We start from the raw sequence: 13,433 nt of genomic DNA on the forward strand, positions 1-13,433 counted from the left end.
TTTGGGGCCTGAAATCACTGATACAACCTTTAAAACGCTTGAACCTCAGTAATTGCTGCTCACATGCTCATTTATTTCACTGCATTCAATAACTAACTTATTCTCTCTGAATGAAAGCATTTAAACACAAGTTTGCTTTCTTTTATTTGATTGTGTATAAGCACTAATTTGCATGCTGTGCATAGAATTTCTAACATATAGAACAGTATGTTTTATTAACTACATTACAAATAAGCATAACCTTCAATTGCAAGAAACAATCTTACTACAAACTAAAACTACAAACAAACTAAGCGTGTGCTCCGATTCATTGCACTGGAGGAAAGCAATGCCTATAATGCCTATAAATGTTCTGAGATATACTGTCATTCATAATATTGCTAAAAATGCTACTTCTCTAGCCAAATACTTTAACGTTTGAGGACTCTTTGGCCAGAAACATTTTCAGTAGGTAAAATATGGACTACTCTCTGGCTGACAGAATACCAAGCATAGATATATGTCCAGTAGGTAAAATATGGACTATAAAATATACTATCTGTCTGATTGAAAATCAAGTGTAGAAATATGTTTAATAGATAAAATATGGACTACTCTCTGGCTGATCAAACATCTGTGTTTATGTTTATTGTGGTAGAAATTCCCATACGCACTAGTGTGAGAATCAAATTAATCTGACATAATCTAATTTAAATTAAACTTCCGTATCTTCTAGACACCTAGTCGTCTCCCATGACGACACCTACGATGTTGTCTGTGGATAATCCAAAATTATCCACAGACTCTGAGTCAGACGACGTCTCGCCCCCTATGATTTGGGAATAAAGGTCTCTAGTGTTTCACTAAACACCTATCACTTTGGAATGGAATGAAGATCTCTAGTGTTTAGCCTGCTGAGAAGTAACCAGATAGACAGACAATGCCTTTGAATATATTTTAATCACGGCCGGGTGGATCTCGGACCAATCCCAGAGAGAATACTACTGGCAAAAAGATTACAGCAGTTTATATATGTGCATGGACAAAAGTAACATGATATTACATTGTTTATTAAATTATGATTAGTTCTTCATTATGTGCAATTCAGCAAATCTAGCAAAATCAGCAATAAGTTATTGGGAAAGGCAAATTGGATTTCTTGAGTCATGAGGTTAAATACATATAACATCCTTCATGTTCCAATACATGTAACATCAGTAGGATTCTATGTGTATATATTAAACCTTTGAGAAGGACTCATTGGGCCTTGCTGGCTAATTAAACATCAGGTGTAATATGTGATTATGTATAGTAATTTAAGTTTTAAGGACTCGTTGGCCAGAAGTATGTTCATGAGGTGAAAACTATACTACCGTATGGCTGATCTATAACATCAACAATCATCTGTCAATATGTATTTGATGTTATGTTAATGTTAAAGGACTCTTTGTAAAGAAATATGTTCAATATTTTAAATTGTCACGATCACCAGCTGGAGTGCCCTTGATAGCCACCAGAGGGCACTCCACCCCATATTATTGTCATTCCCTCACTAACTACATCTCCCAGAACTCAATGCCTGGTCTCATCATTCCCAATTGTATTCAGATGGGTCTCATTACCAAATTTTCTGTGCCTCATCCAGTTTTACTTTCATACCCTAGCTTTTATAGCCTACATTGTCCAGCGGTGGTATAGCAACTGTCCAATGAGAATATACATTACATCATATAGAATGCAAGACAAAAAAGTCCATTTGAGGAGAAATGTGTACGTGAGAGTAGATACATGTTCTGGACAAATCCAAATCTCCTATCTGGGCTGGTTTCCAAGAAACACAAATACATTAAAAGTACATTAAAACAGATCTGTGCTGGAAGAAGAACAGCTTCTCCCTCTTGCAGCCTAGAGGGTCCAGAAAATTCAAGATGAGAGGTTTATCTTACAATATCCCCCATTTGATCATATGATCAGGTGATCTCAGTGTGACTTTTCTTCACAAAACTTAAACGATTTCCTTTACCTTCAAAAACTATCAGCTTCATAAAGCATCTTCAACCTTCAATAGTGCTTAAGAAATCACAATAGACAACTATTTTGTAATCCTCCACAAAATCCTCTGTCAAAAGGCTATGGTACGTTTTTTTCCATAGTGAAACATAGTGTTTTTCCAATGGTTTGGTTGGTGACTGTGGTCCCAACTGCATTGAGATCATTAACAAGCTCCTCCCGTGTATCCTCTCCTCATGATCATCCTTATCCCATGAGGCGAGATCTTGCATGGAGCTCCAGACCGAGGGCGATTGATGGTTATTTTGTATTTCTTCCATTTCCAAATAATGGCACCAACAGTTGACTCCTTCTAACCAAGCTTCTTACTGATGGTCTTGTAGCCTTGTGCAGGTCTACAATATTGTCCCTGATGTCCTTTGACAGCTCTTTGGTCTTGCCCATGGTGGTGGAGAGGTTGTAATGGAAGATACAGATTCTGTGGACTGGTGTCTTTTATACACATAACAAGCTGAGTACTTTCTTAAAGTGACAGGACTAGTCTGTGTTTCGCATGGGCACATAACCAATCTGTGGGAGGCAGAATTCTTGCTGGTTGGTAGGGGATCAAATACTTATTTCACTCGATCAAATGCTAATCAATTTATAACCTTTATATAATGTGTTTTTTTTTCTGGATTTGTTGGTTGATATTCTGTCTCTATCCGTTAAAATAAACCTACCATAAATATTATAAAAATTCAAACTTCAAACTTACAAAATCATCAGGGGATCAAATAATTATTTTTCCCACTGTAAATAATATAACAACTTTGTTACTCTATAAAGCAATACCAGTCTTTCCCAAAAAAATCTGGTCATAATCAAACAATAAATATTTTGTGACATTTGAGCCACATTTAATGCATGAATAAACAAAATTTAGGAAGTATTTGGATACTTTAGTTGTCATACATTTACTAAAGGTATGTTTTACTAATGATACTAACTACACCTTAATGAATGTGACTTCATTTAGAATATCCCTTATAAAATCACTCTGGAACCAGCTGGGTAAGCAATAATAATAAAAAAAGACTAAAAAGAAATTTGTAAAAAAAAATGATCCCATCAATTATTCTAAACATTTCACCAACATGTCCTTGTCACAGATATCTATGGAAATATGATCACTTCCAAGAGATGCCTATATAGATGAACATGCTATTATTATTTGAGATTTTAAGTTAATCAAATAATCTAAGAAAAATCAAGTGAAATTCAGTTATGTAAACCTAGAATGCATCTCACAGTATTCTCACAGTACTGCTAGAGCAATCAATTGTCTTCGAGTCTTTCTTGTTTTCATTGCGTGAAGAGGCCAAACTTAAAGGAGAACTCCGGTCAATTTTAACATTGAGCTCATTTTTTTGTAAATTTGGAGTGCTGTCAGTACAGAGAACAACGACAAAAATCGGTGTTGCCTACACCGTGTTATCCTCTTTTTAAAATTTGCACCCTGTTGACTTCAATGGGGCAAGTTTTAAACCTGCTTTTAGCCTCTTAACATCCTTGATGTGTCATTACAAGTGCCCAGCCATGTGAGTGATTCCTTCAGAGTGAACGCGGGTGAATCTGACTGCAGTAGATGTGAAAGATATGAATAAAAATTATGTTATTTCAGCCAGCGCACATACCTGTATTTACATCCTGTTTTCGGTCGAAGCCCACAGTAATCGATTGTCGAGTTCACGCGCATAGGTTTAGTACGTACGATCATGCGCCCGAACTCGACAATCGACTACTGTGGACTTCGACCGAAAACAGGATGTAAATCACATTTTTGTCGTTCTCTGTACTGACAGCACTCCAAATGTACAAAAAAATGAGCTCAATGTTAAAATTGACCGGAGTTCTCCTTTAAGTGGGTTGTGATTGAAAAAAGCCCTTCATGTTAAGTGATGGCTGACTGTAAAAATATAGTGAACCTCCTTTACATACATAGTACATTGTAATGTACATCAGTTTTAGACTTAACATATGGAAGTAAAATAATGTCAAATGTTTTTGAAACAAAAAGCCTGTTGAATTGCACTACTTGAAAAAATAAAATAGGCATTGCATTAACCATGCTTGCATTTTAATGCATTGTATTTTTAGGGCTTGCATTTTTATGGCCTGAAATTCAACATGGTTGAATATTTAAGCTGTGAATATTTCAACTAAAAACATTTCAAACACATTTTCATTATTAAAAATTCAATAATCCATATTCACCTTTCATATTTCACTTCCAAAATATTCAAACTGTTTAAAAATACAGCCTATAATATTCAACAGGCAATTTTCGGTCCATTTTATTTCGCTTTGCAAATTCGCTTCCACAAATTCAGTGGTTCAAATTCGACAGTAAATTCAACGGAACTGCAGGAAAAGCAGTAGATTACCGAGATACTCTCCATCTGCTGTTAGTCAATCTCACCAGCAGGTGGTGCAAAAGCGCGTGTTGTGACGAAGACCAGCAACAGTTAGAACAAGTCATTCATTCATAAAACTCACTTTACAGCAATGTAAGTGTATTTGTGATTATTATGTAGGCGGTTTTATGTTAAATTCAGTTTCTTCATGGTTACTTTCCCTGTGTAGCCTACAAGCATCTTTCTCTTCCGTGAACAAGATTATAATGTTATTCCCCGATGCGGATATACAGATCCAATGTTACATTTTTGAGGTTGACATATATTTCTCTTGGTTGTTTAGTGGCCTTAACTTTATATTGTGGCGATGTGCTGCATGCAAGCTATTAGGGTTTCCCTCAATACTTCAGGATTCCCCTGCTGAACATTGAAAACGCTTAACGTAGCTTAATGGACTAATTACAGTGATATAAAAGACTAAACTCGCAGGCAAGCAGATGGACTCAGAATAACGCGCAAAGTTTAATGATGAGCGTTTCCCAGTGATACATTGGCATAAAGTTGGCTTGACGTTGGACATTCGCACATTTAGGGACCGTCTCTAAAGTGTATACGACTTTGGTATACACGTTTCTAACTTCAATAGCATTTTCTAGAACGACTTACAGTCATAAAACCAACTGTAAAGTGTTCATGTAGTGTCAGGCATACTGCGCACCCTTTGGATTTTTTATATTTATTCAAATAAATTAAAGTTTGCTATTGAAGTTAGAAACGTGTATGCCAATGTTGTATGCAACTTTTGAGAAGGTCCCTAAATGTGCGAATGTCCAATGTCAAGCCAATTTTATATTTATTAGGCTACATTTAGTCATTTATTTAGCAGACGCTTTTATCCAAAGCGATTTACAGTTAAACTAACAATAGGAGGACAACAATATGCAAGTGCTATGACTCTTCCCCGTTTAACCCTCTGGAGTCTGAGCGGTTTTCTGGGCCCTGGAGGTGTTCTGACATGCTCTGACATTTATGCTTTTTTCAGTTATTTATAAACATGTTAATGGCAAAGGTGTAAATTCACTCTATATAGCACAAACAGGGCTACCAAAATATGTGATCACCATGCATGTATATTTTTTAATTTTTAAGAAAATAATGTGCGTGGTTATTGAAAAAAATAAAAATGAAAGTTGCTGAAATAAGACCACAAAACTCATAATAAATATGTGTCAATAAGACTTTTGACTAATGGATGTTGTCGCTTCGAGTTCTGGCTTCAAAATTATGTGAAAATAGTCTTGCTTTATCGTTCACATAAAACAATACATTGATTTAAATTGATGTAAAACAGGTTTTGCTTGGAAAGCCAATATGCGAGGGGGGCGTGAACGAGGAGTGGTTTACACCTGAGAATACAATGTCCCACCCACTCTGCATAATTAGCCATTCATTCAGGTGTGACACTGACTGAGCCACAATGCAAGGACAAAAGATATATTTAGAAGAAGACTTATATTGACCATTTAAGATTTTGCTTACATCTATCTTGTAAATATGTTTTGCTATTTTATTAAAAAGGTTACAATTACAACAATAATTACAATTTCAACAATATTTCAAGTGTACACTTTCTTTGTAAAAAAAAAAGATTATAGGCCTACATTTTATCTATGTATTCATTAGTTTGAATATAGCCAACATTGGAACAGCTAACATCTTAGTTGATGACTTTATTTTTGACAAAAATAGTATTTTATATATATAGAAATTTCTAAACAAAAGCTTATTTGATGTGGCAGTATATTCTACAGTAAAAACTGTACCCAAATCTAGTCAACAAAATGTTGTCTTTCATATTTCGCCTGACTGTAACGTTGTTTTTATGAAATATTAGGGCATATAAATGTTAATTTGCAGTTTAATACGTTGCTTATACAAATAGCCTACATTTTATTTCAACATATTTCAGTCGATTTTTACTCATCTCAGTATAGCAATACAGTTTGCTAAAACATCATCATTTATTCACACACGCGATTTAAATTTAAACTGTCTTTTTGAGAGCTGTGGTAAACAGCGCGCATCTCTGCCGTTCATTCATTCATAAACAGAAACCCGATTCACGTGAGAAGGAAAAAAACTTACAGTATTCCTCAGCTCGCTCCTCGATATACCCGCACTTCTGAGGTACAATTTCCATTATTATAATTCCTCACAGCGCTGCGAGACGGTGTAAACAAGTAATGTTCTGAATAAACTTGTGTTTTCTCGAGCTGATATGGGGGCGTTCACAGGTTTGCCTCAATCATTTGCGTTTGAATAGCGCGCGCTCTCCGTGGGCGTGTCACATTATTTTTGAATGAGCTGTAATGAGCTTGACTGGAATCGCTCTCTTTTAATACAGATTTCACAAGATGAGAATATTTGTTTTTTATATAAATTACTTCATTTAAAAGAAGAGAATTCAAGCTTCATGCCTGTGTGTCTGTATGCCTGTTTGACTGAGTATTCGCTGAGTTATTGTTCATTTTCGGACGCGTTTCAGAATGGACTTAACTGACAGAGAGAAGGCAGAACTCACTTCGTGTTTATTTTTCTTTATTTGGCAAAAAGCACAACACTTTGTTTTTATTGTGAGTATACACAAAAATAATACACATTTAACAGAATCGATTGATGTATGAAACTCCTATGGAAAATCAAAGTCAACAGAGTATTTATGAGTTTCTTTTACACAGATAAAAAAAAAGCAAGCTGGTATCGCCGGCGATACCGCCGACCTCAGGGGGTTAAGCTAATGCAATACACGTAGGCATAGCCTACTATACTATACTATATATATATATAGAGAGAGAGAGAGAGAGAGAGAGAGAGAGAGAGAGAGAGAGAAGAGAAAGTGTTAGTATTGATCAAGTGTTGATTTTATGCCAGTATATCACAAAACGCTCTGCATGAAACTTTGTGCGTTACGTTCATATTCTTAGTCCATCTAGCCTATATAGTGGCCTACAGCCTACATCCCCAATAAGGTGCGAGTTTGGTCTTTCATATCACTGTATTAGTCCATAAGCTACGTTAAGCGTTTTGTCCCGACGGAAGGGGAATCCTTGAGTATGAGATATTGACGGAAACCGATTATAATCCTGTTCATAGGTAGAGAAAGCTGATGACCTGTAGGCTACACAGGGAAAGTAACAATGAAGTTATTGAATGAAACATAAACACAGCTTTTGTGTCTTTATCATCTTTTCAGCATATATACTGACACAGATAATCATTTTCATTTTATGAATGAATGGCTTGCTCTAACTGTTGCTCTGTCTTCGTCAACAACAAGCGCTTTTGCACCACCTGCTGGTGAGGTTGACTAACAGCAGATGGAGAGTATCTCGGTAATCTACTGCTTTTCCAGCAGTTCCTTTGAATTTACTGTTGAATTTGAACCACTGAATTTGTGGAAGCGAATTTGCAAAGCGAAATAAAATGGACCGAAAATTGCCTGTTGAATATTATAGGTTGTATTTTTAAACAGTTTGAATATTTTGGAAGTGAAATATGAAAGGTGAATATGGATTATTGAATTTTTAATAATGAAAATGTGTTTGAAATGTTTTTAATTGAAATATTCACAGCTTAAATATTCAACCATGTTGAATTTCAGGCCATAAAAATGCAAGCCCTAAAAATACAATGCATTAAAATGCAAGCATGGTTAACGCAATGCCTATATTTTTTTCAAGTAGTGCAATTCAACAGGCTTTTTGTTTCAAAAACATTTGACATTATTTTACTTCCATATTAACACCTCAGAACCATATGTTCTTTAAAACTAGGGATGCACCGATACCACTTTTTCCAGAACTAGGCCGATACCAGTACTTATATTTTTGGTACTCGCCGATACCAAGACCTGTATTTTCATTTTTGTAATTTTGAAATATCTTAGGTAGAGAAACCAAAAGAATATGAATTATATTAATTGGTTTAATTTTGTTTAGCAAATATATATTTACTTCAGTTATTTTCATGCTTAATTATGCCTGTTAAAATGTATTGTACAAGCTTCTTGTCACAGATGGAACAGGAGTCAGACAGGTGGTTAGTGAAATGTAGCTTTATTAACAAACACGGAACCAGATGGAGATATGGTGAGTATGCAAGCAGATGATAATCAGACAGGAACTTAACTGAAGAATCCAGACAGAGGGATCAGCTTGCAAGCCTTAGAAAACCGATCCACAACGACGATGATACAGGTGTGGTTATTGGATCTGGGAAGGTCAGTCATGAAATCAATTCCAATGTGGGACCACGGTCGTTGTGGGATGGGAAGCGGCACGAGTTTGCCCTCCGGGAGTCTTCTGGAGGTGTTGGTTATGGCACAGACTGAGCATCCCCTGACGTACCGTGAAACATCTTGTGAGATGGACGGCCACCAGTACCGTTGACAGAGGAGCGAGAGGGTACGCCTGCTACCTGGATGTCCAGAGCCCGGAGCGGTATGAGCGGAGTCCAGAAGGGCGGCACGAAGATGACGAGGTACGAAGATGAGCCCCTCTGGACCTCCCGGCGGAGCGGGAGGACGAAGGTTCTCCTGGGAAATCTGCTTGTCGATGTCCCAGATGATCGGGCTGACGATCATGGCTGGAGGGAGAATGGGTTCAGGTAGAGGATCCTCGAACGATGAATGATGAAGACGGGAGAGAGCATCCGCTTTACAATTCTTGCTACCAGGTCGGTATGATACGATGAAATCAAAGCGGGTAAAGAAGAGGGCCCATCGTGCCTGACGAGGATTTAGCCTTTTCGCCTCTCTGAGGTATTCCAGGCTGCGATGATCGGTTATGACCTCAAACTGGTGATTGGCTCCCTCCAGCCAATGCCTCCATTCCTCTAATGCGAGCTTGATGGCGAGCAGTTCCCGATTCCCGATATCATAGTTCCGCTCCGCCGGGGATAGCTTCTTAGAGAAGAAGGCGCATGGATGGAGTTTGGGAGGATCACCCTGCCGCTGGGAGAGGACCGCTCCAACCCCTGTTGAGGACGCGTCAACCTCGACAACAAAAGGCAGATCAGGGTTAGGATGGACCAAGATTGGAGCGGTCAGGAAGGCTTCTTTGAGACGTTGAAAGGCTAAGATGGCTTCAGGACATAAGGACAGAGACTTGGGCACTGATGAGACTGTAGTTATGAATGAATGTTCTATAAAAGTTGGTGAACCCGAGGAATCACTGAAGATCCTTCACAGTTGAGGGCAGGGGCCAGTTCCGGATAGTTTCCACCTTCCTCTGGTCCATCTGGACTCCATGTTGGTCTATGATGTAGCCCAGGAATTGCACAGTGGTGGTGTGAAACTCACTTTTCTCCAGTTTCAGGTACAACTTATGAGCTCTCAGTTTCTCCAGAACTAGAATGACGTGGCGCTTATGCTCTGAGAGAGAAGAGGAGTAGATGAGAATGTCGTCTATATAGACAACCACGAATCTGTTGAGATACTCACGGAAGACTTCATTCATGTAACCCTGGAAGACTGCTGGAGCGTTGGATAATCCAAAGGGCATGACCCTATACTCATAGTGACCTGAGTGCGTGACGAATGTCGTCTTCCATTCATCACCCCGACGAATATTAATCAAGTTATACGCACTGCGTAGATCCAACTTGGAAAAGATGCGGTCCAACTTGGAAAAGATGCAGCTCTGCTGCTCTAGAGCTGCTGGGACCAGAGGAAGGGGATAGCTAAACTTCACAGTTTGAGAGTTGAGACGTCGATAGTCTATGCACGGCCTCAAGCCTCCGTCCTTCTTAGCCACAAAAAAGAAGCTGGAAGCGGCAGGGGACGTAGATGGATGAATGAACTGCTGCTGAAGAGCTTCCTCCACATACTCCTCCATGGCCTTCTGCTCCAGGATGGACAGAGGATAAACGCGGCCTTTAGGTAGAGTGGCTCCAGGTAGCAGGTCGATGGTGCAGTCCCATGGCCGGTGAGGTGGTAGCTTGGTCGCCAACTGCTTGCTGAACACATCCTGGAATGCCCTGTACTCTGCAGGAATCTCCACCTGGTGCTGGACTTCTGGACTCTCAATGGAAGTGGAGCAAACGGGAATCTTGGGTCTTCCCACTGAAGACGAAGGGAGTTCTCTGGATCTTCTTAACCGAAGCTAGACAGGTATGAGAACAGTTCTCCCCCCAGCGAAGGACCTCCCCGGATTTCCAGTCGATGGTGGGTTGATGTTGTACCATCCAAGGGCATCCCAGGATGAGCTCAGCAGTGGACTCCTCCAGCACCATGAAAGAAATGTTCTCTGAGTGTAAGCAGCCTATGCGGAGCGTCAGTGTGGGGGTGAAATGGCGAATTCGACCTCGGCCCAGCGGTTTTCCCTGGATGGTTTGGACTCTGAGATCTTGATGACTCCGGCGCTTATGGACTTTCAATTTTTGAAGGAGCTGAGTTGAAATGAAGTTCCCCGCTGAGCCGGAGTCGAGGAGAGCTTGCGCTGAGACAGACACAAGAGGTTAACAAATGAACAGTAGTGCGATTCGAGGTTTCAATCTTAGGAGGAATTTAAATGGAGCTTACCGCCGGGCGCTGTGGTCGAACTGGGCAGTTGCTGATGAGATGTTTATCACCCCCACAATAAAGACAGAGGTTGAGTTGAATTCGGCGCTGACGCTTCGTAGGAGAAAGATGAGTGGAGTCGATCTGCATAGGCTTGGGTGCTGGAGGAGCGACAGATGGAGCCGAGGGCGGAGGACTTACAGCGGTTGCAGGGATATCACAGGCAGACAAGCGTTGATATACTCGAATGGTTTTCTGAAGGAGGCTCTCGATTCCCATGGAATCGTCATATACGACCACCAGCTGACGGATATTAGGATTGAGACCATGTCGAAAAGCAGTAATCAGGGCGGTCTCATTCCAGCCACTAGATGCCGCCAGGGTGCGAAACTGAAGAGCGTATGTACTCACTGAAGAATTTCCTTGACGAAGGTTGTAGAGTTGATCGTGAATGGTGAGATCTGAAACTGTCTGGCCGAAAACTTCCTTGAAATGTTGAATGAAGCTTGACAGAGATTTGACTTGAGCATTCGAGTTCCAAAGGGATTGAGCCCACTGGAGAGCTCGACCGGACAGCAGGGAGATAACAAAAGCCACTTGGGCTGAATCATTGGAGAATTGATGTGCCTGCATTTGAAAATATAGCGATACCTGAAGCAAAAAAACGCTGCAGTCCTCCGCCTCTCCGGAGAATTTCGCTGGTCGGGCCATGGGACAGCTCGCAGAGGCAGCTGACGAAGCAGCGGGTGTTTGCGGAAGTAGATGCTGGCGTGCGGAGTGAAGGACGTCTTCGGGGACGGTGGGTCGGTTAGCCGGTGGAGATGGAAGTATAGACTGACGAACAGCCTGAACAAGCTCTGCGAAAGGATCGCGTGGTGGATTCTCCACGGGCTCCGTTGGATTCTGCATCCTTGGTCTGGTCTTCTGTCACGGATGGAACAGGAGTCAGACAGGTGGTAAGTGAAATGTAGCTTTATTAACAGAAACACAGAACCAGATGGAGATATGGTGAGTATGCAAGCAGATGATAATCAGACAGGAACTTAACTGAAAATCAGAGTCTCTGTTTCAGATGGCGGCTGGAAGATCTCAGGAAGAGGCCTGAAGACTGAAGAAGGCAGACGGAGCTTCGGAAGTAGACGGAAGGCGGATGAATCTCAGGTGAGTAGCGGGTAAGTAGCGTAAGAGAGTCTGTGTGTCTTGTAGAGACGAGACCAGTCAATGAGTGTGAGCTGAATATAAAGGGTGGTGGAATGATGAGATGCAGGTGATGATGATTAGTACTCCGGAGATGATGAGCGAGTGGGAGGAGTGAGTAAATCTGGTGGAACCCTGACACTTCTGTTACTTTCACTGTTCATTCTATTCCTCTATCATATTTTACCTTTCATTTAATAGCACAGAGTATATTTAGAGCTGCTTCAGCAGGGCTCAGTGCTAAGGATTTTTTTCTACTTGCCTGGTTGGGTCAGTGGTTCAAATGTTTAGATACCAGTGAAATAACAGGAAAAACTTATTAATGTTATTAGAGCCTAATTAATGTTAATTTAAAACATTATTAAAGACAAGTAAACCATTAGTAATAAAATAAGAACAAATATTTAAATTACAAATATAATAGAACAAGGATACAACTGAAATAAACAGTGATTTCAGGTGTTCAGGTAGTCCTAACAGTAATTTTCAGGTACAGAATTTGAATAAAGTAATCAAATGTAAAATAACACTGCATAGTCTTCACTGCATAAATTAAATATAGATTATTTTTTATTAAAGTTACAAAAGTCATTCAGTCAAGAGCAATTAGTGATTTATTTTTTGTCCTTTGTTTGATTAACATCAGTAGCAGGTTTATTAAGCTGTGCTGTCCCTTTAAGACCGAATGCATGGTTCAAATATACTGCTATACATGCGTTTTATTTCTCAACTGTTTATGTTCAGTTAGGATATTACCAACTATGTTTACTAGAATAGTCGCCAGTACGGGCAATTTTGGGTGAATTCAGCTCAAGTGCAAGAAGACTTCAAGAATTGAATTCAGTATTCAAGCACTGTCTAAATCCGGCTTACTAGGTGCAAGCTTCGGATGTTTGCACACAGTAATCTTCTTGTCCTGTAATCAGGGCCGTACCCACCATTGAGGTCCCCGAAGTGTGTAATTTTTCGAAGTGTACATAATAAAGGTTGTGAAATAATTGCCTAATATTAACTCTTACTTTGGTGCTGCAATGATATTGTACATCGCCACGATAAACAACCTCATCCGAGGTGCTTCAGCAGACTATCAACAATGCTCGTCAATATCAAAATGTTTGAGATGACCAATCAAATCCAAAGTAGACGGGCTTTATGAGAAGAACAGGTATTGCATACTGTGCCCAGGATGAGATTTACATTATTACAATGTATTCCTATTTAACACAGATATATGTTCTTTGCTATTACAGTGGAAACTATAAGCTCAATTTAACAGCACAAGCACCTATTAA

At 39.6% G+C, this 13,433-nt stretch overlaps 1 protein-coding gene across 2 annotated transcripts in view; it reads right to left on the reverse strand.

The window, feature by feature from the left end:
* Positions 1–921: 921 nt before the first annotated feature.
* lgals8b (galectin 8b) overlaps positions 922–13,433 on the reverse strand; it is a 33,670-nt gene continuing 21,158 nt past the window's right edge. The window contains exon 9 of one of the 2 annotated variants that reach the window (XM_079853451.1): positions 922–1,884. In XM_079853451.1, coding sequence (XP_079709577.1) covers positions 1,701–1,884 — 184 coding nt within the window. In that variant the 3' untranslated portion in view covers positions 922–1,700. Of the gene's footprint in view, positions 2,560–13,433 lie in introns of both variants that reach the window. The other variant, XM_079853452.1, reaches the window with a different exon arrangement.

This window comes from Squalius cephalus (assembly GCF_949319135.1).
Source record: "Squalius cephalus genome assembly, chromosome: 20".
In the NCBI taxonomy this organism is placed as follows: Eukaryota; Metazoa; Chordata; class Actinopteri; order Cypriniformes; family Leuciscidae; genus Squalius; species Squalius cephalus.